Source organism: Chanos chanos, chromosome 9, assembly GCF_902362185.1.
Source record: "Chanos chanos chromosome 9, fChaCha1.1, whole genome shotgun sequence".
Taxonomy (NCBI): Eukaryota; Metazoa; Chordata; class Actinopteri; order Gonorynchiformes; family Chanidae; genus Chanos; species Chanos chanos.
The window spans coordinates 14,580,929-14,608,235 of record NC_044503.1 but is presented as its reverse complement, the minus strand read 5'-3'; the positions used below and the strand labels follow the sequence as shown (position 1 = coordinate 14,608,235).

General features: G+C 38.7%; 2 protein-coding genes across 2 annotated transcripts; one reads left to right on the top strand and one right to left on the bottom strand.

Annotated features, from left to right (window-relative positions):
• Nucleotides 1–5,434: 5,434 nt before the first annotated feature.
• LOC115821408 (tumor necrosis factor receptor superfamily member 14-like) lies at nt 5,435–12,540 on the top strand. Its single transcript, XM_030785237.1, has 6 exons — nt 5,435–5,534; nt 7,271–7,396; nt 7,479–7,637; nt 7,762–7,846; nt 9,404–9,476; nt 12,502–12,540. The coding sequence occupies exons 1-6, from the start codon at nt 5,435–5,437 to the stop codon at nt 12,538–12,540; spliced, it is 582 nt and encodes a 193-aa protein (XP_030641097.1).
• Nucleotides 12,541–13,744: 1,204 nt separating this feature from the next.
• LOC115821407 (tumor necrosis factor receptor superfamily member 14-like) lies at nt 13,745–20,955 on the bottom strand. The gene is made up of 8 exons (XM_030785236.1): nt 20,926–20,955; nt 20,592–20,704; nt 18,088–18,164; nt 17,692–17,817; nt 17,447–17,602; nt 15,553–15,640; nt 15,344–15,467; nt 13,745–13,897 (listed from the first exon to the last, which is right to left on the bottom strand). The coding sequence occupies exons 1-8, from the start codon at nt 20,953–20,955 to the stop codon at nt 13,745–13,747; spliced, it is 867 nt and encodes a 288-aa protein (XP_030641096.1).
• Nucleotides 20,956–27,307: the final 6,352 nt, after the last annotated feature.

The following is a 27,307-nucleotide window of genomic DNA, read 5'->3' as shown; positions in this document are numbered from 1 at the left end:
GCTTGAACATAAATTTTGCTCTACTTTCCTTTTGGCCTGCAAACTTCTCAATGACTCTGGTTAAAGTCAGTCATCTCAGTCACCAGTCTCTCTTCCATGGCCAATGCATTTAGCCTCTCCTAGGTTATGGTGTTTCTGAGAAAAGTTTTAATTCTTTTCAAGATATCACTCTCACCAAGCAATCTGCCAAAAGTAGTACCACGAACAGGTGAGCTTTTTAGATAAACCGTAACATTTCCTTTGTACACACGCAGCACTGGCTGAACAAACTCCACAGCTTGAAGCACGATTTCCCTGCACCATGTCCAATATTTCTGTATCTGGACATTCCGTCAACCTTCATCCCTGACAATCGCCAAATTAACACAACACCACAGTTTACCGAGGTAACAAAATACGCTGTCTGCTTCTCTTAAAAGGCCATTCTGAGCTCGTTGGTACTACGTACGTGAAATGCCAGTTCGCCACACTACGACTCTACGCTGAGTTTGCCTACGTCTCGTCCAGTATTGTCAGGGCAGCGCGTAAACCGTTAATCCCTGATTTAGCCTAATCACCAAATTAACACAACACCACAATTAAAAGAGCTCGTCTTTTACTAAGCATGCAAAATGCTTTCCGACATCGGTGAATTAGCAACACCGCTAACGTGCTCTTCACACATAAACAAAAACATAAACGGTATTTGTCTTAAATGACATGACTGAAATCGCCCATAAGAAGGGGCAGTACTCCACGGAAAAGGACTTGGCGCTGATTGGACTATGACATTCAGAGGCAGGACAAATTGTTAAGAATGGTCACAGCTAGCGTAACACTGTGGTAGAAAGTAACAGAAAAATGCCCTCTCTTTCCCCGGATCAAACCGCCCCTACTCACCAGTAATAATAGCACTGGTAATGTTACCGCTGTAACCACATGAATAATGAACGAAAGACTCAGGCCCGAGGACCCATAGTTATGAGTCGTGAACGAATCTCGTTCCCATTCTAAGCCTGTGCAGCGGTTATGTGACAAGTGAACGAGAAACTCAGAACCCGAAGACGCGTAGTTATGAGTCATGTAAGAATCAGTCGTTCCTACACTGAGTCTGAACAGCAGTTATGTGACAAGTGAATGAAAGACGCAGATCCGAAAGACCTGTTCGTCAACGAAGCTGAACCTGAGTGGTGCGCATGTGCGGCCTAAGGAAAAAATGAGCGAATTACTCACTTAAATAACTTGTTACCCTCGAGTTATACAAAAGACTAGTGTAAGAGCCAGATATTGTTATTGTTATTTTGTTCATAGTGTTTTTGTTTTGAATTATGCCATTTTTGTTGTGCTGCCTGGTGCAGGTGTAGGTGGGTGTAAATTGTGAATTCTGATTGGTTAATGGTGGATCCCCTGGTGCGCATGGGTGGGATTGGATTCGTAAGAAAGTTTGGGACGCTGCTGCAGAGTGAATGCTTTCTTGGGCATGTCCGCACGTTATGGCAAACAACCTTTTGGCCGCTTTCTGTAAAATTATCACGACTCTGATTGTTTGATGAAACTGAAAATAAACGACGCCGACATTCACCCGGACTTGGTTGTGAGTAGCATGCTTCAAGGCTCTGGTGAATGATAAAAGTTACAAGTGGATATGGATGCGAGTCGAAATAACCTTTTGTGCACACGTGAAAGAAGTGCCTTAATTATAAAACAGAAACGAAATTTTGCCACTATAATTAGTTTATAATGAACTAATCGTTCACGAACAACGCATCACTATTGGAATAGAAGCTAATTCAGATTCCTCATACTCCTACTGCTTAAAATGATCATGTATTGGAATAGAAGCTAAATTAGCAATCCATATCACAATAGCCTGAAGACGTGGCTGTAACATGAGCCAGCTAACGGCAGTTTGCTGTTAGATACCATAGCAACCTAATACTATGTTACCGGCCCCAGACCCAGGGGATATCTGGACCGGCAGCAAGTGATGCACAGGCTGGATAACACTGTGAATCAATGAAGAGACATGACATTCTTTAGTGTCTAACTGTAGCCAGCGCCATTTTATTTTTTGAACAGCAGAAACGTTACTTTCTTTAATTCAATCTGTGTTTCATTTTGTATCAGCGTCTACATTTTAACATGAAGAAAAATAAACATTTTACGACAACAGGACAACAACCAACGAATTCTCTTACTGTACAAAAAAATGTTTTGGTTAGAACGTATCATAACACATTGGATGAAAGTATACATCAAAAAAAGAAAACAAGTGCAAAATAATCAACAGTTACAAATACTCCGGTTTGCTGATGACAAACATAAAGGCGATCAGGACACCTGCACTCACGCGCTTAACTGTACTGCGTTAACAAGATATATAAACTGGTAGATACAATCAGAAATCGAATGACTAAACGGAACTAACATGGCATTTCTCTAGTTTAACAATGTGAATTACATTCAGAATAGTAACACATTCGTGATATTAACATCAAATCTTCATGTGTGACAAAACATACCGTGTAATGTTGAAATTTACAAACAGACTTGGTACAGTGAAAAATTTCTAGCTAACATTGCTATTTCAGGAGTAATGCGGCATTCGAAGCACATAACCAACTAGTAACTACGGACTGAAACATTCTACCTGTCTCGCAATCACATCAAAACACTTCAAAATATGTACATAAGAATTTCGACAGTGTTTCATAAAAGGATAAAGTTATTTTTCCGTACCTGTGAATCAATGAAGAGACATGACATTCTTTAAACTGTAGCCAGCGCCATTTTATTTTTGAACTGCGCGGGCTTAGAGCTTGAAGCTATGTCTCCGTAGCTGGCCCACAGGAGTGCGGAACGCCACCTACTGTCTGGATGATATCACAATTAGAATAGCTCCGATTATCACAAAAAATTAGGGGGGTATCTGTTATTAAATGAAACTATGAATAGAGGCAATTTCTCAATCCTCTACAACTACAGCCTCAGTTGTTTCGATAAGTAGCCTATGTTTAAAGCACACCTTGGGCTAGCAAAACATGCTAATTGTTTCTTGCGATAAATTACCTTTAATGATCATCCATTCTGAATTTGATGGTAATTAAACATCCAAACATATTGTGTTCTTTTGAGACAGCAATGGTCTGTACTGAGATTAGATCCACGAGTGTTGTGAATCATGACGTTAGGCTACATGGTCATAGCGACAGCTAAAAGGATTGAGGCTCATCACCAGAATAATTTTTACGTGAACCAAAATTAGTATCATGAACAGGTGGGCTTTTTTACATTAACCATAAGATTTCCTTTGTACACATGCAGGCATAAACGCATAGGCTTAAATGCATAGTGAAATGCATTGGCCGAGCAAATTCCACGACTTGAAGTGGGATTTCCCTGCACCACGCCCAGTATTTGGACAGTTCGTCAGCTGTCATCTCTGACAATCGCCAAATTAACACGACACCACGATTAACCAAGCTAACAAAATACGATGTCTGCTTGTCTTAAAAGGCCATTTTGGAGCTCATTTATTACTAAGCATGCAAAATGTCTCCTGACATAGATGGGTTCACAACAACGCGACTCGAAGCTGAGTTTACCTACGACTCGTTCACATTTTTCATACCGTGGCAGCTTTTCAACCATTATTCTTGACTACCTCACCGAATTAACACAACACCACAGTTAAAAGACTTCGTATTTTACTAAGCATGCAAAATTCCTCCGGATATCAGTGAATTAGCAACACTGCTAATGTGCTCAAAACGTATAAACCAACATGGCCGCGCCACTTGTCCGCATGTGGCACCTCTAGATCAACCCCTAAGCTACAACTCATTCGATTGGTTAAACAGGTCATCCTGTCCTGTCACTCATCAGACTGGTGAAACAATCCAAAAATCTATGCAGAGGTACCCAAATTCATCCTTTCGCCATGGCTTAACTGTTCAACATATCAAAAATCCCTTCACAGTACAAAATCAAGACACCCGTGACTTCGTGTACACCAAATCTGAGATGAATCCCATGAACCGTCTAAGAGCACTATAGCCAAGATAGGTAAAAAAGCTACTCTTTCTGTTGCCAGATGGTGGTACCAGGGTATCAATCTGGGCATGTCGATAACATCATAACCATCATAACCAATAACTTATGAAGCTTGAGCCGCATCAAGCAATGTATGGAGAATTTATGGCACATTCATGTTTGTGTGGCAAGACACATAAATTCATCGTTTCACCATTTCAACACCTTGCAAGATATCAAAAAGACGTGAAAAATGCAGATCTTCGCAATTTTAAATCTGCAACATCTTGACATCATATATAGCAAATCTGACATGAATCTGATGAACAGTCTAGGAGGAAAAAGTAAAAATGTAACATGTAAAAAAAAAAACGAAATTCCAAAATAACTCACTTCCTGTTTGGCAAGGCCAATACAATGTAATTGCAAATTTGTTCGTCTTGGGGAGACCCACAGGCCTACAAATTTGGTGCGTGTAGGTGAAACTACATACCGGGCACTAGAGGTGAACCGAGACATCATTATCTGTATCTGTTCAGCTAAAACAATTATCTGTCTCTGTACATGTATTTGGATAGTGGACCGGAAGTTGGCGTGGTTCATATTGTAAATTAGTAGTGTAATAAACATATAATTAGTTATGGAATATATTTCCACATCCTCATCCTGTACTTTTCATCTCTCTCTTTATCTTGTAATTTTATTTCTAAATAAACTAGGATTTTGCAAACGTCCTTATTTCTCTTTCCCACTGTAATAGTCTTTGTACATCTAAAACCGCAGCTGTGTGCGGGTGTACAGAGACGATCTACGACCACCTAATATTTCGCCTACTCAAGTTGCAATGATGGTGCTTTTATGAGTTGCAGAAGCAACTGTATATTTCAGAATGAATTAACGTGTTTATTGCACTTTATTGACTTATTTTTACAGCATTAAAAAAAAAACGCGCAAAATTGGAAAGTCCCTTCCCAATGTAAAAGTGAAACGAAAATATATCCGGAGACGAGAAGTCTCCAATTTAGTGAAATTATAATGGAATTAACACACGCAAGGCGGACGTTAGCGTTATTATTTATCGGTAAGTCATGTGGCAGCTATTACAATCTTGGCACCGAGGTTCTCAGCTGTCTCTTTAACACAACTATATGGTCGAACAATATCTCGTGTCAGAATAGTTGCTGAATTATTCTGATTGAAGGCAGTTTCGAAAACAACCGTCGTAGTAGTTTGGTCGATTTATTATTGTAATTTCTAATTATTATTATACCTTTTTTCTGGAGGCATAGAAATGTCTGACTACAACTTAACGTTTGCCATTAGACTTCTGTCTGATCTGAGTTTAGTTTAGTTAAGAAGTTCAAGGTAATGTGTTCAGTTGAGTCTTGATTTAATTTCGAAATGAAGTTGTAGATAGGCCTGTATGATTTTTCTGTCATTAGGGATCCTCGCATTCTGTTCCTGTTGTGGCCCAGCAGAGTACAAAACACAAGCAGGAGAATGCTGTCCTATGTGTGGAGAAGGTTTGCAATACACCAGATAGCACATTCATATTACTCAACTGCCGTGTAGCTTTTGTAACTGCTCGCTAACACGACAGACGTGCAATTTTCACACAAGCGACAAAAGTTCGACAGCAACCCAATATTTGTAGTCGCTATGGATTTTTATCCTTAATTCTTATCCTTAATTACTACAGGTAAGAATTTCTTGAAAAGTCAAATTACATGGAACTAAGATTTTCTGGAAAAATATTCACTAAAAATCAGGTCAATGACTTTTTATTATTCTGATTCTTGCAGTAGTTCCCAGTTACAGTGTGTTGCTTACTACAGGTCAGATTTTTGTGAAAAGTCAACTTATATGGAGGCAGGAGTCAATTGTTTCTGAAAAGTATTCTCTGAAAATCAACTAAAAGATTTTTAGTTTTATTGCTATAGTAGTTCCCAATTACAGTGTGTTGCTTACTACAAGTGAGGTTTAAAAAATAATTACATGTAAACAGGAGTGCTTTAAAAAAAAAAAAACATAAAAAAAAACCCAAAAAAAACTGAATGACATTGTTTCATTCCAAAGGCAGTTAGAGTTTGTCACTTACTGCAGGTGAGTTAAATTATATGAAAATAGGAGTGAATTTATTCAGTTGATTTTTTGACTACAGCCATCAGAATGAGAAAAGGTCTTTCAGTTGATTTTAGTGAACATTTTAAGAAATAAATGACTCCTGCTTCCAAATAACTTTACTTTTCAAGAAAAGTTCTCTTGGAGTAAGCGGCGCACTGTATTTGGGATCTACTACGACCATCAGAATGAGAAAAGGTCCCTTAGTTCATTTTTAGTGAATATTTTTCAGAAATAATTCACTCCTGTTTCCATATAACTTGGCTTTTCACCAAAATCTGACCTGTAGTAAGCAACACACTGGGACTTTTCAACAAATTCTCACCTGTAGTAAGTGACACACTGTAACTGGGAAGAACTACAGCTATCAGTATTTCTCTAAGAAAGCTTCTAAAACAGAAAGTTTCTTCTAAATATGCGCTCTTGAAAGTCAGTCGCTTTGGAATTACTAGAATGTTGAAGAGGTTAGGTGATTTTATTCATTGTCAGGGAATATATTTTTAATACACAGCTGCCAGTATTTCATTTGTAAATCTCACATTATGCAGCAGAATACCGTAATAACTTTACAGTAATTAACAATAGAAATAAAATACGGTGGTAATACTGTAGACAATTTTACCATATAGCTACCGTAATTTATTTCTACAGTCAAAAACTGGTGGCCACAGCTGTCAGTGTTTTACTGTAAACCTCAAATTCTACTGTGCAGTACTGTACTAACTGAAACAGTACTTCACTGTTGAAATAAACTGCAACAGTGACACTGTAAAAACACAGGACAATACTGGTGACCAGAGCTGCCAGTACTTCACTGTAATTTTACAGGATAATTTCTTAGAGTGTTATATTTATGGATTTGGCCTGCTGGACTTTGTTGCACAAAGGCTGTCACCAGCTTCGTAAAAAGGTTGAGAATAGCTGATGTAATGATTTTCCTTTCTGATGTATTTGTGTAAGTATTAGGTATTTTACTTTCAAAACTTTTGAAATAGAAATTCAAACAAACATATTTTATTGAACATTAAATGGTCTTCTGTACTTTCTGCTTTGTGACTACTCTGTCCTTTCTCTTTTCCACAAACATCTCAAATGAAATGCCTCTCAGATCTTATTATTCCAGGGTTTTTTTTTACAGGGTTTGTTGTATACAGAGACTGTACAGAAGATTCAAGTTCTGCATGTATTCCCTGTGTTGGACAAACATATATGAATGAACCCAATGGCCTTACAAAGTGCTTTCATTGTAAAACTTGTGATACAGGTATGCAGATTTCTGGTATTTCTGTTACAGGTTTTAAAAACTCATTTTTGATTTCAAGACATTTTTAAATCATCTTTTGTAGGGCAAGGTCTTCGCAAACTCCAAAAATGTACAACTACAAGCAATACTGTATGTGATGTACAGAATGGATATTTTTGCCAGCAATTTTCAGAACAAGCTGAATGTATATTTGCAGTGAAACATACAATTTGCAAACCTGGCCAAGGAATTAAAACACAAGGTAAATATTTAGAAAGATGAATGAACTCACAAATGTGTCCACCAGATACAGTATGTTGTGAAGATGAATGAATTACCTGGTTGTCTTGTACTCATTACTTTGTTCTTTTCATTCATATCTACAGGAACTAAAACCTTGGATACAGTTTGTGCAGACTGTCCACAAGGGTTTTACTCTCCCCATGGTATTAACTGCACTGCATGGACACAGTAAGTCTTGTTTCTGCTTTCTGAATAGAGCTGTGCAATAAGTTCTTCAGTTTTGTGGAGTAAGTTTTCAGACTGACTGTATTGCTCTGAAAGCCACACAAGACTACTGTCAGAATTCTCAGTGTCAAATTACAACAGAAACCCTGGTATGCTTTTAAGACAGGGACACTTTTGATTTTCTCTTCTCCATTTTCCTTCAGTTAGTACAAGAAATGATTGGAAGTTCCCTTAATAAAGCAGTCAGAGTGGAGAAAAGCTGTCTCACTTCCTCAGAACGCCTGTGATTGTCTTTGGCATTTGGCATTTGACCTTTGGCCTTATGCCTGTGACCAAATCACATCTGTGTCGATAATAGCACTGCCTCTCATGTGATAATATTAGCTGATATTAGTTTGCACTTGTGACGGTATCCTTTATTGACCAATGACTAGGCAGTCAAGAGTAGCAAACAGATGGGTATAAAGGATCAAAACTTAAACATTAACATTACTGTTTTTGCTAAGAGAAGCACCTAAAACTGGCTTTCTCCATTTTATTATTAGCATAGCTATTTTATTTTGTTGAGCTGGTTGTATGCTTCACTCTCTTATTCAGGGCATCTCTTTGTGGCTGTGGACAGAAGCATGCATGAAAGTGTCCTGGTTTGTTTCTGGTGTTAGGGTTAGGGTTAGGGTTATTTGGCTTTACAGTGCTCATTGAATAGTTATGTTATAATGTGTACAGTGTGGAATGGAATGGAAAATGTAAAATTAAAAGCCACCAATTTGAAAAAAAATAAATCCTCTATAACTCACTGCATCATATTTTGTGCTGTTTCATTTAAATGTGACAAAGGTGGAACACAGTATTACTCTTCCTGAAGGTTTTAAACATGATTCAGGTTGAGGATAATTTTCATTGTTTATTGTTTACTTCTGTTTAATAAATAGCCTTAGCTTTAATATTCAGTTCCCTTCTTTTCAAAGACTTTAGCTCAGTGTTAGTAAAGTGAGTGTTGCCTACTGCCATTATTTTTCTTGTCATGCAAATAGCGCCAGAAATAAATGAATTACTTTTTACTATCATTGAGTTTTTGTTTTTTGTTGTTTTTTTTTAAAGTTATTTTTCCCTAACAATTTGTCACCTTAGTAAAACCACTGTGTCTGAGAGTACCCCAGTGTAAAAGTTTTGCCTATGTCTCTTAATGTCAAGTAATGAATTTAATAACAGTCCAGTTTTTGATCAGCCCAGTGTGGCTTTTGACAGTAGATTCCATTCAGTTAGTTCATGCTTTGTTCCTACTTTAGCACATCTGAGTCTGCAGTCAGAGAGTGGCTCCACAAAGTCACAGTGTAATCCTAAACAGATTCTTTGTCCAACATGCTTTCCCACGTGATATGTGTTTTAGTTAAAAAAAAAAAAAGAACCAGACTTGTGTGGTAGTGTAACAGTAACTGTATGTTTCTGCAAGTAGCTGTCATCAAACTAGGCTTCCCTGTTGATTTCTAATTTAGCTATAACCTGTGAGAAGTGTGATTTCACATCTTTACAAACAGTTAAACCATTTTTTTCTTCTAGTTGTGGAGTCAGTGAGTACAAGGTTGAAGATGGAAGTTCCACAAGAGATGTTCAGTGCCAGAAAGGAAGTAGGGTACACTTGGCTGTAGTACCAGTCATACTTTTCATATTGATAGTGTTTGGAGCAGTCACCCTTTACCTATACATCAGATATAAAAGAGGTGAGGATAATTTGTTCAGTCTTGAAATATTTTTTAATTCTAATGAATTCTTTCATTTATTTATTAGATGTTTTTTCCACAAGTTTCTTATTATCATGTTCATCGCAATTTGAATTCTTACATATATATGCATTTTGTGTAATGACTGATTTTATATTCTCCAACACAACAAAACTCTCACAGCACCATCAAACTCGAGTGAGACTCCAACATTTTCTTGGTGAGACTGTAACATTATGAACACTCTTTGGAATTACCTTTGAAAAAAGTTAATTCTGATTTTTTTTTTTGCTAAAACATGCTTTTAATTTTACAGGATTTATGCTCATGTCCTGACTAATCAAAGTAGCATTCTGTGTCTTAAATACGTAAACTGAGACTTAATACATGAGAAGTGACAAAACAATATAATAGCCATATTTAACACAAAGGTGTTGTAAATTTGATGTTCAATTTATGTTTACATTGACAAAACAGTTTTTATTCAATGTCTACCTCTTAATTGTATGTGAAACAAATTTAATGGACCAAATTGTAACAGATCCGTATTTTTTCTTTTTTTTTTGGTGTGTGTTTTTCCCCTTAGTTACGGCATTGAATAATAATGCAATAATCTCTATAAATAATAATCCAAAGTCAAAACTAACCAACAGAAGATTCGCCGTAAAATAACCTGTTCTGTCTCTGTTTAATTTACATTAGTGCTGTGAAAAATTAACCAGAAAGCAAAAGAAATGACATGTTGCTTGATTTTAGTGTGGAAACTGAAGCGGTGGAACATGTCACGTGACACATGTTTTTAACAGAAGATACTGACTGACTGGCACAACCATAGTACAGCACATGGATTAAAGTAAGAACAGATGAAAAAGTATTGACCACAAACACACAAAGAGGTCTCATTTTCAAGCGAAGTTTATCTTATTACTTTCCAATTTTTCCATTCCTTGCCCTGTTACTAGTTGTTTCTCCAGGAGTGAAGCAATGCTTAGGTGAGAGATGGCAAGTAAATACAGCTCCAAAGAATGAAAATTTAAATCAACACATGAGAGAGGTCACTGAGGAGACCATGCTTAATTACTTATATAATTATATATAATATACACACAATTAGCAACAAAACTGTTCATATATGAGAATGAAAGAAAACTAATCTTTAGTGCACATTATCTTAAGGCTCTTCTTCTGGGAAAGCATGGCCAAGCTGGATAAAGGCTGAAGCAAAAGAGAGAGATGGTGCAGGTGCGTGGTGGAGGAGACTTGGTGAGAGTAGTTGGTATGAGGCAGCAAGGAAAGTGAGCACAGTGGAAGGGAGCCAAAGAAAGGAAGATCACAAACCAAAAGACACAGCCGTATCCGTTGTCCCAGTAAGTATCAATCTTACTGCTCTTAACATACTGACGAGGTGACAGACCACTACTGTCAGTAAATATTTACTTAAAAAACTACAGTTATATATTGTTGATCTTTGACTAAACAGAAAGGAGACTAGAACAAGTTAGGTACCAGAAAGGTAATTTTGCATTTGGCCATATGAAATATCGTATGGAGTTTAGCATTTAATTTAGCTAATTTAGCATTTAGCCATGTCAAACATCTTATTCTTAAACATGGTTGTCTACAAAGCAATGTCAGCAATCTCAAACAAAAAAAAAAAAGAATACATGTGTTTCTGCATAAGAACACTTTGACAACACATTATGATGCTTGTTGTTAATGCAGTGTAATGAAGCAATATCACACAGGAGGGAGTGCTGTTATACTGGATATCAGCACAGCTGTGATTATAGTAAGATACAGCACTACCTCTCATGATACTGCTTTTCTACAACAGTTCTATAATCAAGGTTATTTATCAAGAGCTGTTCGATCGGACAAGAGGCATTCTATGAATGCAACAATTTTGAGAAGTTTTACTATATGTAGAATCTGTGCACTTTACAAGTGTGCAACAAGCTAGCCTGCAGTTAAAAAGCAGTTTGTGTTGCTTGTCAACACTTTTGTTAGCTACTGGTATCCTAAAGGAGCTGTTTTTGTTGGCAGAGCTAAATAAATCATAAACAAGAGGGAGTGCTGTTATACTGTGTATCAGTATGAAATGTCCTTATGACATAGGATGTACAAAAAATGTTAGTTTACTCTTTTGTGCAGGTACTTCTTTGTCTTTCTGTATAAATGCGAAAGAACTGGTTTTTTTTTTCACTCGAATTCATCTGAAAAGAAATCAGAGATCATTGCAAAGACAGGCAGACTGATCAAAACATCAATGCTACTATTATTATTATTAGTAGTAGTAGTAGTAGTAGTAGTAGTATTAGGAGCAGTAGTAGTAATAGTAGTAGTTGGAGTACTAGTAGTGGTAGTAGTATTGTCATTCTGACATTCAAAGTAAGAGTTCACAGAAATAAAAGACAAAAATCAGTACTTTGAATAAGGGCCAACAGCCAGAGAGAATCAAATGTAGAAGATCAATTTATAGATTGTATTATTTTTTTGATTATTTGGGGTTTTGATAATTAGTCCTGCTTGCTGAGATACATGCTAAATTCATTTACAAGTAGTTCATTTACAGTATTTACAGCATTTCATTTGGAAATTATCAATCTTAAACTCAAATAAAAAGGCGCTGCTTCCTTACATTTTTCATAGAAAATAACAGATTAGTTTGATTCATCTATTACTTGCACAGCAAAGAGTAATTAAAGTTAAGCAGTGTGCTATGAAGCATTTTTTTACAGGGTAACTTTAAAACAAAAGTGAGGAATGTTCAGAAATAGAATAGAAATATTTCTTCCTCCTTTCAAGACATATGTAAAAATAAGCACAAATTCTGGTTAACATATTTGATGTTACAACGATACACTGCAATTTCTGCTACTACAGCTGCTGAAAATGAATCTGCTCCCATGACAGTCCTTTCTTGTTTGGTTCCTACAGGCTGATCTTGAACTTTTGAAAGTCGATGAGGAGAGCTGACTGTTGTTGTGGGTGGTGTAGAAGTGCTGACAGCAAGTCTCTCATAAATGCACCACATTTTTGTTGCATGACACTTTTGAGAAGCAATGAATTCCAGAACACGTCATATCACATGGCCCTAAAGCAATGAAATCAACTGACTGTGGCGAGTCAGAAACTCATATGACTGTAATGAGCAGCAAGTGACTGATCACCCATGCCTCACAACCGGACACCACTGTCAGTTAGTCAGAGGCTTTATCTTCATGTTTGAGGTCTGTGAATGAAATTACATAAACCAATTCAAAACAAAACGTTACCATTTAACGCAAGAAGAAAAAAACAGTACAGTTTACCAAATTCATGTGTTTAAGCTTGACCTGAGCTCCCTCCTGGCCCCTCTGATGTCCTGACCTCGGTGAACTCTGTGCAGTGTCAGCAAAGATATGAGAAGAAAAGACAGGAAAGGGGAAAAAAGAAATGACCAAAGGCAAACAGTGGATGAAGTACTGATTTCTGGATTATGTTATTGCATTGATCTAGGATGACAAGTGAAAAACGAAAGTAAATGCAAATTTCACTTGAAGACTTAGCACATCCAAAACACATCTACTCAGTCAACTTCTTTAATGGATTCTTTATAATGTTTGTCACGTATTGAGCTCTAAATAATATGCACATTTCAAAACAGTGTCAGTATCTAATTTTAAAGCTAATAACACAAGGATTTATTAATACTTATTCATTGATACTTTCCCTCACCAGCGTGTAATCAAGTTTTTCTACCGCCCTGTTTTGTTTTGTTTGGTTTTGTTTGTCTGTTTTTTTCATCCAAAACCATCTGCCTCATTGTTATTGAGGACAAAACAAAGAGTTGGATTTTCAGCCAAAATAGTTGTGTTTTTCAGTTTTTCTTTGCTAGTCATTTTGAGGTAAAATAATGGAAAAAAGCTGATGATAGTATATTTCAGAATTTATTTAATTTCAAATAACCAGTCTCTGACTTGAAAAAGTCAACAACTGTTTTTCTCCTGAAATTTTTTTTCCTTTCACTTATGGAGAAAGAATGCATGAACTTAATGTGTTACTTCAGTTTCATTCCCCTGTCGCCCGGGTCGGATCTAGGGCGACACGGGCTGCCGCCTAGGGCGGCACGGGGCGCCCGCCCCAAAAAATTCGGAATTGTAACATTTGCGCGCTCGGTTTTCTGTCGCTCATTTGCACGTCACGTCAATGATATCATGTCGCCCTGTGAGTCAGTTAACCTTGTCGGAGTGGGCGCCCTGATTCTAGTTTGTGAGCTAGGTAGGTCTCCCACCCAGAAGATGGGGAGGGGAGGGGAGGAGGGCGGAGGTTCACTTGACTTCAGGTCTCCCCACTGGAAGTCCGAGGGGGAGCGGGGGAGTATATCAAGTAGCGCACCTCTAACTTTGTACAGTACTAATGCAGTTAGTAAAATGAGTCACACTATGAAATGCTACCAAATAAACCAAAATTTATTCATAATACTGTGAAAAAAGTAGTTTCAGAGACGTTGGCTCTTAGAGTATCTGTCTTAATCAACACCGTCCGTGTTATGCCAAAAGACGGAGAGAGAAGTTAACCATTGCAGCGGTGACCGAGCTCCCCTCCGATGTACAGTCTCATCAACTTGTGCAGGTAAATATATTTCTATGTTTATGGGGCTATGTATAGATCGCAAGGTATGTAACGTGATAATGTTTACGAAGGGCGAGGCGTACATTGGCTGTATGTATGTATTTTGTTGATTTGGGAAATCGGAACGACCTACTTGATAGTAGGCCTACAGCACAATTTCTTTGTAATTAAATCTAAAATAGGCTACCCTAGACGCTGAAAATACGATCCTAGTACGTTGAAGGCTCCAGCTCTCCACCTCCAGTGTCTGTGTTTTGACAGTTTTGATCGCATCAAATTAGAAGTTGCAAAGTTGCAATGTAGCATACGCTATATAGCGATTGGTTTTCTACTGGTTTTCAATTGGTTTGCTACTGGTTTTCAACTGGAATTTCCACTAGGGATGACATCCTGGTAACGCCACTGCCTTTAGGCTCTCTGTTTCTGTCTCAAGCTGTGGGAAATGGTGCATTTAGCTGCCAGAATTAAGAAAATTTTCCTCGAGGGAGGATGCCCCCCCCCCCCCCGTCTGGGTTTACTCCGTGTTCTTGCCCCACGACTTTGAAACTCGTTCCGCTCCGCTGGTCTGCACACCACCAAAGTGAACTGGTTTACTCTTGACTCTTTTGGTTTTGGTTGACAGTATTGGGGGATGGGTAAGGTATTGATGCTCGAGCGCCAAATCAACACAAATGGATACTTGTCTTTGCTACATCTTTTTGATATTTATGAGTCTTATTTTTGTATATGTTTTTATATGTATACGATTTTTTAAATGTGTTATTCCAAAAGTCTGAATAAAAATTAAAGTTAGTGCTCTGAAGGGGGGTTCACCCAGGGTGCCATACAGACTAGAAACGCCACTGCCTGTCTCACAGGAAATCATGGGAGACTGCAGGACAGTTCCCAGATATTGAGACTGATGTAAAAGGTATTATGGTCATACATATTTATTTTTAATGAATCTGCGAATTTATTAAAACAAATTGTTTAAAATCTTTTGAACAAATTTAATGCTACAAAATCAGCAGCTGTGTTTATGTACAAGAATGTGTCTTCATAGAAATAAAACAGTCTGTAATTTTTTTCTCATCTTCATAATGGTTTTGATGTACTATGAGGTATTTAACTTACCCTGAGTTGGTAATTTTCCTCTTTTTTTACAAAATATGAAAAATCCTGCTACCATTGCCAGGACTATGAGCCCAATTAAAGGACCAATTACGAGAGGAACAATATTTCTTTCTTCACATTCAGCATCAGATGAATGTGTTCCTGGCCTTCTTTCCCAAAGTCCCATGGACCGACATCTGTAAAATGAAAGAAAAACATAATTACTATTAATTACATAGAAGAACCAATCTTAAATATTTTCAGTTTAAACAGTATACTCACTGTGTGTATGGCTGACAGGAAGAGAATGAACCATTTGAATATGTTTCACCAACACAGTCACCACATACAGTATCGGTAGATGGTGTACCTATGAAAAGTTTTGAAGAATTCTACAAGAATTCATAATTATTCACACTGCAGGAAATGACTGTAATAAAAAGGCAAACGTGTAATCAAATTAAAATGTACTTAAACAACCCTGACTGAACTAATATTTTGCCAACTTAATGCAATTTCTCTCTCCAGTGTGTGATGTTTTATTGTGTATTTTTTCACACAGCCCTGGAGAAGAATATTACTATTAGATTCACATCAAACAGCTGTACAACAAGCTTTATCTTAAAATACTTTACAAAGGCATCACAATCTTATTTTACACAAGCGTAAGTGAAATGAAACAGACCGACTCGATCAAAACTAGGTAAGCCTCCTCTAATAAGGCCTGTCTCTGAGTAAGAAAGAAAGTAAAATGCTGAATCCCATAAGCTATCATATAACCTTGTATTCAGTTATAAACCTTGTCTAAAAGCTCAAATGTTTTTCCAGGAATATCTGTGTTGCTGAAAAACAGGTACCTCTTTTCATGCATTACCATAAAGTGGTTCAGTGATTGAAGTAATATCATTTAATAGAGGTGCTGAGGCAGATCTGAAGTTATGGCATTTCTTTTAGATATTAATTAATCTTGGTAGTCTTTACAAGGGGTGTACAGATGTGTGTCTGTAGGTGTATCTGTATTCGGACAGTGGCTCGAAAGTGGGCGTGGTTTATACCGGAAGTTAAATCAGGCAAACGCTGTCATTTCTAACCTAAAATTCATTGGCAATGCAATTTTTGTGCCTTAAAACCATCAAATTGGTTTAATATTGGCATATAATAATTATGAAATATATTTCCACATAATCATACTGTACTTTTCATCTCTCTCTCTCTCTCTTCTTTGCATTTTTATTTTTAACTAAACTAAGTTTTGTGAACTGTCTGAACCCCACCTCCACCACCCCTTCCACTGGGGGATATCTGAAACTGAAAAAAATGTTTTATAAATAGAAAGATTCTGTTTTTGCAGTGGAAATAGAAACTATTTATAGTAAAGATATATAGAAAAATATACTTCAGGTGAAGGGGAATAATCTTAAATTTCAATGATGCTGCATTCACGTTAACATTACTGCTGTTCGCTGGGGAAACGTGAATTATTATTACAACAGCAGTTTGCGCTGACTCAGTGGGGGTGACTACAGAATATAGCCATCACCTTTGAATTATATGTAGTAAACGAAAGAACTTTCAACTGGGTTTTTTTATGGGGGAACTGAACACATACTGTTAAAAACTACAGGTTCTAAGCTCCATTTTAATGTATAGGTTGCGGGGGTAATCCAGCTGCCACACCAGGCTTTTGTCTCGCTAGCTCCCGCACCTGACTCGGTGGGGGCGACTACAGAATACACCGATCACTTTTCAGTAATATGTAGTAAATGAAACGACTAGTTAGTGAAATTGAAGTTCTGTGTTCCAAACAAAATGGGCATTGTTATCTTATGGCCATCCATGATGATATGAATCGATTTGAAAAAACAGAATGCCTGACGCGCAGACATGTCAATCATGCCCACCCCCCGAATAATAACGAGGAAGTTCGGGCAGAAGAAATAACTGTTTCCATCGCATTATCTGTGCTTACCCGAACAACGTATTCGGATTCGTGTTCATCCCTAGTCTTTACGGCCCCAAAACATCTTCGGTCTCACTTGCACATAACCACCCCATCCCCCCACCCTGACAAACTCACACAATATATGATTTAAAAATAACTTAGCCAAAAAAATAGTCAGTTATCGATAAGTACAAGCACAGAGTCACCAAACAAACTCAGCATGCAGACATATACCTCTTTGTATGATGTACTGCCCAGGTTTGCACTTTGAATGTTCTTCAGCCATCCTACAGCCATGTTTGATTTTCTCAATACAGTAATGTCCTTCAAGTGGTTCGCAAATGGTGTCTGAGATGGATGTGCACTCTCTCTCTATTTTTAATCCATCTCCTATGTAAGACACATGCTTTGTATAAACAGAATGTCATCAGCACCTACATCTGCGGAATGAAATGTTATTCATCATGGGACATACTTACTTGGGTCACACACTTTACAAGGCCTGCAATTAATCAGACCACTGGGTGTATCAATGAAAGTTAAATCAGGGCATGATACACATGATGTACTACTGTATTCAGTACAATGCTTGGACACATATTTTCCTGAAAGACATAATGAACATCATGAAGAAAACTTTTTTCATCATACTATGTTGTACTTTTTTGCAAAATATCGATATTACATTATACCTATAGAACATTTCTACTGTGCCACATTCAAATTCTTCTTGACACAACAGGGATCCTTTGGTTTTTTCTCTTTTTTTCACCTGCAGCAGCATAATTGGATTTTTATACCATACTGATCACATTTTAACTGTATTATTAGTTAAACATAAATTGAATTCTGAGTACTAATTTGTAGAGACTTACCAGCGGAACACATGGGACAACATTCTCCCTCCACTTCATATTCAGCTCTTCCACAAACTTTGATGGAACGTGAAAGGCTATGACATAAAATCACCATCAAAAAATATATTTTAAATATCAACATGGCACTTTTTCATATGAAGCTCCTTGTGGCTGGTAATTTTTACTGCTGGGGTAACAAAAGTACTCCTCCTCACAAAAACAAAGCTGTGTTTACGATTGCTGGGCTCACTGAAATGAAAGAGTACAGAACTTTGCATTAGGACCATAAAAAAGTTAAGGTGAAAAACAAAAAATGCCCTGCACTAATAAATGTATTTTTTTGGCTTCAGAAGTAAGCAATAACATGTTGGTTTACCAGGGAATGTTTTTTTGTTTGTTTGTTTGTTTTTAAAGCTACTCAAGTTTAAAGATTAAAGCAAATCTGTGTAAGGGCACAATTAAATGATTGGGGGGGGGGGGGGGGGGGGGGGGGGGACATCAGCAGTCAAAGCTTTGTCTCCAGATCTGCTTATGCTTGACTTTTCTAATAGATAACCTCTACGTGTTTTGCAAATGGTGAGAAAATGAGATGGAATATCTGTAGTATGCAGCATGCATGAATCACCCTCAAAAAGTGTTTTTTTTTTTCTTTCATCAGTTTCACATCTTAGTTTTACACCCTCAACCTCAACACCTTGTTAGAGACCAAAATACTTGAGAAAGAGTGTTATAATTTCTTTGCAGCAAATCTTAGCACGTAATGTCACGGCTGACAAAAAATAAATTAAACATTCTGCTTCATTATGTACATGCTAAATTTCCTTAAATCTAATTTACATAGTACACTAAAGGGTATCAAGAGCATACCAGAAAGCAGGACGTAAGTGCAGAGCAACACGATGGTTTAATGAATGTAAGCAAAATACAGACAGGTCGAAGAACACAGGACTTGGGATTAAACAGGAGCACGGGAAACAGGCTGGATAACAACAAACGGAGTTTCAGACAGGACTACTGTTATGCCCACAAGGTGAGTGCAACAATAAGTAAGGGGGGAGAGAATGCGGATCAGGCTTAAACAAATATAATTTATTTAATCAATACAAAAGAAAACAGATGCGAGCCATCAGGGGTTCCAAAAAAAGTTCAATGAACGAAAACACGTCGGTCCGACCGGCCACCTCCAAAATTAACATCGTCCACCCCGGCAACCTAAAGCAGACAAACAAAAAGAAAGGAGAGGAGGGGCAGGGAGAGGTGGAGGGGCAGAGCTTTTAAACCCGGGTGCAACTGCGCGCCGGTGTACCCAATTGGGCTGATTGCCTCCTGCCACACCACCAGCATGCCTACCAGGGAACACACAAAAAGAAACAAAACCATGGCCTGGGGGAAAAGGGGCAAAGCCCAGAGGGCCGTGATACTACAAAAACACTGTGAACAAACAACAGTGAAACTTGCCAAACAGAGCATAAGGGGCGGGGACCAACGACATGGCACTCTGAGGCACTGCAGTATTATAACCTAGTTTGCAACTGGATCAACATGACAGAATTGTCTGAATTAGGGATTTACTGTACATGTCTCATGTTTTCAATGCAATTGTTTTATGTCATGTAACTTTCTGTGCATAATTTGCATTATTACTATCCCTATACCATAAACACAAAAATAAACATCATGGTTTTGTTTTCCTAGGAGAATGAAGTCATAGGACTCGTCTATTAGGAGGTTTACTACTTGTTCTGAGTTAACTAACTCAAGAGTTTTCACTAAACCCGCTTTCTGAAATACCCCGCAGGTCAGTATTTTCGAAAAACAGCATTAATAGTCACAGGCCACCTTATGTAAACATTAAGACATTAAAAAAAATCTCTGGTCTTTTCCTGATTTGGCGAATCTTCTGCAGATAAAGATAAACACATTCATGCGCACGGGTTTATCACCACTTAGTCTGAGCCGCAATTGCAAAACCTGTAAAAGGTTAACTGAATCATAACTCATGGCTGAGGAATGTAACATCCTCTGATAATTAAATATTATCATTAGTCAATGGACAGAAGGTACATGGTCATGACTTTTGACTTAGCTAGGCGAGATTCGTTCCCTCTCTGTATTGACTAGGCTACTCTTAACTGGCAAACGCAAATGACTTTCTATATCAAGTAGGCTATCCTTTTTTCCCCGCTTAATCTGCTGAAATATGTTCTGCTAAAGTGACGAGGTCATACAAAAATAAAGACTGTTAAAGGCTTCTGGCGACTGGGGTCAGTATTTGGAGTCGCTTAAATACCACTGAATCAGTTATTTGCAGAAATTCGCTACATAAGGATTATTGTTATTTTCGTAGCTCAACTATCACCGTAACAGTCTTTCGCTTTCACCTACTCATGAAAAGAGCTGATGCTGCATGGTTACATTGAAAATGCGTCACAGTATGAAGATGGCAGCATGCAGTAAGCATATCTTTGTTTTATTGAGTAAAACTGAAAATAAGAACTCTCAATGTCTCTTAATTCATTTACCAGGTAAACGTTTGAAGAAATCCCCTTTGGTGAAGTCTCACTTTCAGTAACCTTCTTTTGCGAAGTTCTCGATATGTCCAGGACGTGTAGACTGGACACAAATCGCCACGCCCCTATGAGAACGAAAACAAACTAGAAAACAAATGGCCAAGACTGAGTCGCGCTTATGGTTGTGTTTTTGTGAGCTTTCCAAAAGCTTTGAGTGAAGTGGTAATACAACCTATAGTACCATTACAACTTAGACAATACACACGTGAGATATGCTTATTAACTAAGTAACGCTACTTAGTGTTGAGTGTATGGGTAAACTGGAAAGAAAACGTAAAAAGTGAACGCCATTAGTGATGGGGAATTCCGAATTCATTCGGATCTTTTAGTGAGCTAGGAAGAGGAAGAGAGAGGCATGCATATATTTCGTAGACAACCCGAAATATGAAATAAGACACGCTATTTTCATGAATTACACACCTCAATGCAGGATTATCTGTTCCGACGACAAAGTTAGCATTCTGCTCTTATTACAGCGAAATTATACTATTAAGGTTACTGATGGAGCTCTATAGTCTATTGACTGCGGATGTCAGCTGCTGTTTTGCCTACTGTTCTGGCTAACTATCCGAAACCACTGCTCATTAGTTATCGGTCTACCCGTTGTGTTTGTTTATAGTTTATTGGTTTTGATTTTTATGTTCTGTTGGTTTTGATTCCTCTTACCTCCTTTTATAATTATATGTAGTGTGCGAATAAACAATGACTTCATTATAATTTTTCCTTGCAGTTCTACTGACTCAATAAAAGCTACGTTTTTTTTCTGAAAATCACGTCTGCATTCAATCCCTGAGAGAACTAAGGGGAGTCCTTTTCATTGTAACACCAGTGTGTAGAAACTTACTGTGTGAAAGTATATATTTGGGTGAAAGGCCCAAGGTGGCGTAGTCTAAGGTAAAGAGTCCCAAAAAACGGATCGTCCGCTACTGGCTGGGGGGTTACAACTGCAACACATACAAGCTGAAATCCAAATTCTAAGGGAGAAAAATAAGACTCTGAAAGTAACCATGGAAGAGTGCCGGCGTAACAGTTGGAAATCTCTTTTGAAATTACACAGTTTGAAAGAGAAGGAAGGGGAGGATGTGAGAGAGAGGGTCATGTAGATGTACTGGCCGGATGGCACCTGGCATCCGTGACATCCTGCATGCTGGCGTTGACATTGCACTTCGTCTCAGTCCCAAAGTAGGCGGGAAAGACAGATCGGCCATCACTCTCTTTGCACTACGACGCGTTCGGGATGAGGCTCGGCACGCTGCCAGGAAATGTAGATTTTTACTAGAGAATAATCTGCGTATCACAGAGCCCTTGTCTCCAGAGGACAGAGCCATCAGGGATAAACTTTGACCTTTGATCAAGAAAGCAAGAGAGGATGGTAAGAAGGCTTCCTTCAGGACTTCATTTGCCCCAACTGATGGGAAGAAATACCATTTCTCAGACGTCAAATAAACTTAAACTGTTAGTATTGGACTTTTAGCCATACTTCTCAGTTAATAACACCTTGCTCAGCCTTGGTGTCTCAGGTAAGATATGGAAGCTCTTTCTATTTCATTGGGGGCCAAGCAGCAAAGCTGCATAGGCATCCGTCGTGTTTGTACCTTTTCTCCATCATCTTTTCTTTTCATTTTTCTTTCTCTTCTTCTTCTTCAAGAAGAGTTTGTTTGCTCAGATATCCAATAATGTCAAATTGTTGCAGGACAAGAAGAATGATTTTCATATTATTTTAGGTGGTGACTTCAATGAATGCATTGATGTTGACTTAGATAGATTCCCAACTAGAACTACCCGAAGTAGAATTTCAAAAAAATTGATTTTGTCTTTATGCTCTGATCTTTGTTTGGCAGACACTTGGCTGTTATTCTAATCTGATTTAATAGACTTCACTTGGTCAAACAGAAGCTTAACTCTCAAAACAAGAATTGAGTTGTTCCTAGTCTCTCAGTCTGCTCTTCTGTTTGTTAAAGATATTTAACACTCATTTGCCCCGCTGTCTAAATCATTAGCAGATAATAATTAGGTTGTGTGGCAAACGGGATGTTTCAACACTACAAAGGTACTGGAAGATGAACAATGCTTTAAGAGATAATGACTTTAACAATAGTAACAAAAATCTTATTGGTGAAATAATTACTGATCCAAGTGAGGGATGTAAGCAAAATTGGGAATTCATCAAATGTAAGACCAGAAGTAAAATGATTAAAGCAGTCAGAAATCAAATAGAGACAGAGCTAGCAAATAGAATAGATGAGTTTACTACAAAAGAGAATATCACAGAAAAAGAAAAGCTACAGAAAAGACATTCATTTACAGCTTGATGAGCACTATTTGGATATGGCTAAAGGAGCCTTTATAAGATTGAGGGCAAAATGGTTAGAGGTAGATGAATGGAACTCAAGTTATTTTTTGCATTAGAAAAACGAAATGGTCAAAGAAAAGCTTTGACTGGTGTTAATAGTGGCGAACCTGATTTAATTTCCAAATTTTTCACAAGGATTTTTGGAAATCTCCTCCAAATTTAACTCTAATAATTGTAGAACCTTCATTGATAAAACTGAAAAATAGCTCCTTGTTATTACTCCTGAATACAAAGCACAATATGACTCTAGTTGTCACAACCTGCACCGCCATTTTGGACTTTTGGTTTGACATGTCTTTGTGCTCCTGTTCTCTGTCTGTCTCCGCCCCTCACCTGTACCTGTTTGTCCAATTATTACCTTGTTAATTTCTACCAATCCTGTGTTGCCCTGTTTAGTTCTCCCTCTATTTAAGTCCTAGTGTTTGCCTTGTCTTTGTCTATCGTTGTTTGTGTATTTTGCGCACTGTTACGCTGCACCTTTTTATCGGCCTTTGTTATCAGTTTGCACTTGTATTTTAATCTTCAGTTTCAGTAAAGTCTTCCGTTTTGTCACTTCAATCATCGTGTCTTTGCACTTGGGTCCTGCACCACACCACCAGCGTGACAGAACGATAGACCCAACAAGGACCCAGCAGACACTTCTGTCTCCCAGGCAGAGACGGCTCCAGCTCCTGACCTGGGTGCGGCGGGGCTCCCCCTCTCGGTAGGTTCTCCAGCCCCTAACCCGGGGGGGGGATTTTTTGGGGGGGGGCTCCCAGCCCTAGACCCAGGCACCACATGGACTGTGGTGCTGGGCCCAACCATCTCTAGGGCTGTGTCCGCTCCTGGGTCTCCTGTCTCTGCCACCCTGAATCCCCTGAATCCCCCTCTTCGAGCAGTGACTCCGAAGGCTCCATGGAGGGTGCGCTGCCCAGCGCGAGGAATGCGCTGCCCGGCGCACCATGGAGGGTGCGCTGCCCAGCGCGAAGAATGCGCTGCCCGGCGCGAAGAATGCGCTGCCCGGCGCACCATGGAGGATGCGCTGCCCAGCGCGAGGAATGCGCTGCCCGGCGCACCATGGAGGATGCGCTGTCCTGCCCTGTTCCTGAGGCCGCTTTCCCGGCCCTGGTCAGCTCCCATGCTGACGCCCTGTCCAGGTCAGCTCCCATGCTGACGCCCTGTCCAGGTCAGCTCCCATGCTGACGCCCTGTCCAGGTCAGCTCCCATGCTGACGCCCTGTCCTGGTCAGCTCCCATGCTGACGCCCTGTCCTGGTCAGCTCCCATGCTGACGCCCTGTCCTGGTCAGCTCCCATGCTGACGCCCTGTCCTGGTCAGCTCCCATGCTGACGCCCTGTCCTGGTCAGCTCCCATGCTGACGCCCTGTCCTGGTCAGCTCCCATGCTGACGCCCTGTCCTGGTCAGCTCCCATGCTGACGCCCTGTCCTGGTCAGCTCCCATGCTGACGCCCTGTCCTGGTCAGCTCCCATGCTGACGCCCTGTCCTGGTCAGCTCCCATGCTGACGCCCTGTCCTGGTCAGCTCCCATGCTGACGCCCTGTCCTGTTCCCAAGGCCCTTTCCCCGAACCAGCTCAGCCCTCTAGCCGACGTCGAGGCTGTTTGAAGAGTCTGCTCCGTTCCTGTTCCTCTGCCGGTTTGGAAAATCTGTTCCAGCCAACCCCTCACCTGCTCGGCCGCAGAGGGGGCCCGTCGGCTGCAGCACCTTCGGTCATCCCTCTGTGCGCCCCCCCACCCACCCGGTCTGTTCTGGACTTTGTTTTTCTTTTGGGCCGTCTGGGAGCCGCCCCTTAAGGGGGGGGCTCTGTCACAACCTGCACCGCCATTTTGGACTTTTGGTTTGACATGTCTTTGTGCTCCTGTTCTGTCTGTCTCCGCCCCTCACCTGTACCTGTTTGTCCAATTATTACCTTGTTAATTTCTACCAATCCTGTGTTGCCCTGTTTAGTTCTCCCTCTAAGTCCTAGTGTTTGCCTTGTCTTTGTCTATCGTTGTTTGTGTATTTTGCGCACTGTTACGCTGCACCTTTTGTTATCGGCCTTTGTTATCAGTTTGCACTTGTATTTTAATCTTCAGTTTCAGTAAAGTCTTCCGTTTTGTCACTTCAATCATCGTGTCTTTGCACTTGGGTCCTGCACCACACCACCAGCGTGAGACTAGTATAACAATGGATGAAATTAAGAAAGCTCTCCATTCAATGAAAAAAGGTAAAGCTCCTGGTATTGATGGGCTTTCAGTAGAATTCTGTGTTTATTTTTGGGAATATATTAAGATTCCTTTGCTTTGTATGTATAAAGAATGTGTAAGTCAGAAAGAGATGACAACAATGATGAAACAGGGAATTATTTCCCTCATCCCTAAAACTGACAAAGACACGCTCTTAATTGACAAGTGGTGCCCGATCACACTTTTTACCATTGACTACAAGATTGTGGCTTCGCTGTTGCAAACAGATTACAAACTAACCTTGATAGTATCATCTCGGAGACACGATCAGGTTTTGTTAAAAATCGACACGTAAGTAATAACATAAGATTGGTGTTTGATCTTTGAGATCTCAGGCTCCTATCCTCTTCCTCGATTTCTATAAGGTCTTTGACACCATTGAACATGCATTGCTCTTGCAAGCCTTTAAGTTATTCGTTTTGGTGATTCCTTTATTGGTATAATTGAAACATTTTATGAAGGTATAAACAGCTCTGTTATAATTAACAGTAACACATCTGAAAGATTTGAGAAAGCGTGGTGTCCAATTTCTCCTTTTTTGTTTTTATTGGTCACAGAATTGCTACCCTTAAGTGTTGTGCAAAATCTAGAATTAAGGGGCATATCAATTTTTGAGAGAGAAATTAAGATTGCATAGCTGGCAGATGACACTATTTTCTTGCAAGACAAAAACCAGTTGTCTCATGCTTTGAATTTAGTGGAACAATTTTCCAGTGAAAAAATGTGGAGAAGTTCAACATCTGGAGATGTTGAACTTCTCCAACATCTCCAGATATTATTGCTCCATGAGTGTAGAAATACCTCATTTGACAATATCCCAGTCAAAAATACGGTTAAGTATCTGGGCATTCACATAACTAAAAACTTCGTGGCTAGACAACAATTAAATTTCTTGAGAAAGATTACTAAATCCAAAAATATTCTTAATTCTTGGCTTCTAAGGGACTTAAGTATGCTTGGTAGAATCCTCTTATCCAAAGCAGATGAACTCTCATTTTGTGTCATTATTTATTAATGACAAAACAGTGAAGGAGATTAACAAAATATTCTTGGATTTTGTGTGGAAAAACAAACTGCATAAGCTTAAAAAGGAATTGCTCTCCAGTTGTAAAGCCCATGGGGGTCTGGACTTTTTGGATTTCTCTGACACTATTAATACTTTTAAAGTCAACTGGATTAAGAGATGTCTTACACAGTCGAGCTTTTATGTTTTTTTATACCAAATCATATATTTAAAAAGATAGGTGGTCTCTGTTTTGTTTTAAAAGGCAATTATTCTCCTGTTAAATTACCTCTAACTATATCTAAATTCCATCAACAGTGTCTTGTTGCTTGGATGCTTATTCACAGCTTCTCAATCATTCACAGCTTCTTGCCTCACAAAATGCTTATATGGAACAATGCAGAAATTACAGTCAAGAATAAATCACTTTTTTACCCTAGATGGTTTGACAATAACATAAATAACATTCTTTCTTTATTTGATAAACCTGGCAATCGTATGATGTATGAGCTATTTGACACGTTATGTCCTCCCGGTCTCTTTCAAAGAATTTAACTTATTAATGAAAGTGATTCGTCCAGGAGAAGTTCAACTTATTTAAAATCACCTATCTTTTGGTTTGGACAATATAGTGCAATCTAAATTACTTCTGGGAGGTATTGAAATAGTAGACAAAAATGTAATAACAAACATTCACCAGATACTTCAAATTAAAAGAAGAATTACACCTAAAGGGAGTAAAATTCTGAACTATTTTATATTCATCAGCTTATAATCAATGCAATATTTCTCTACTTTCATCTCTTTCGCTTTTTAACAAATCATTTTCTTTTTCAGATAGATGTTTTGGAGGGATAGCCTATTGTTTTTTGTTTTTCCATCTCAAAGTTACTGAGTTTTGTATGTTTGAGATATTAATTTAAAGTTTTTCTTTTAATCGTAATTTAAAATATTAATTTTATTTCTGTTGCAAACCTGCCATCTAGTGGACATGATCAGTTGACTTTCCCCCTACATGGCCTCATATTGGGGAATTTGCAAAGTTGTGTTTTCTTCACCTCTGTCAGATCACCTAAAATGTTTATAAACTC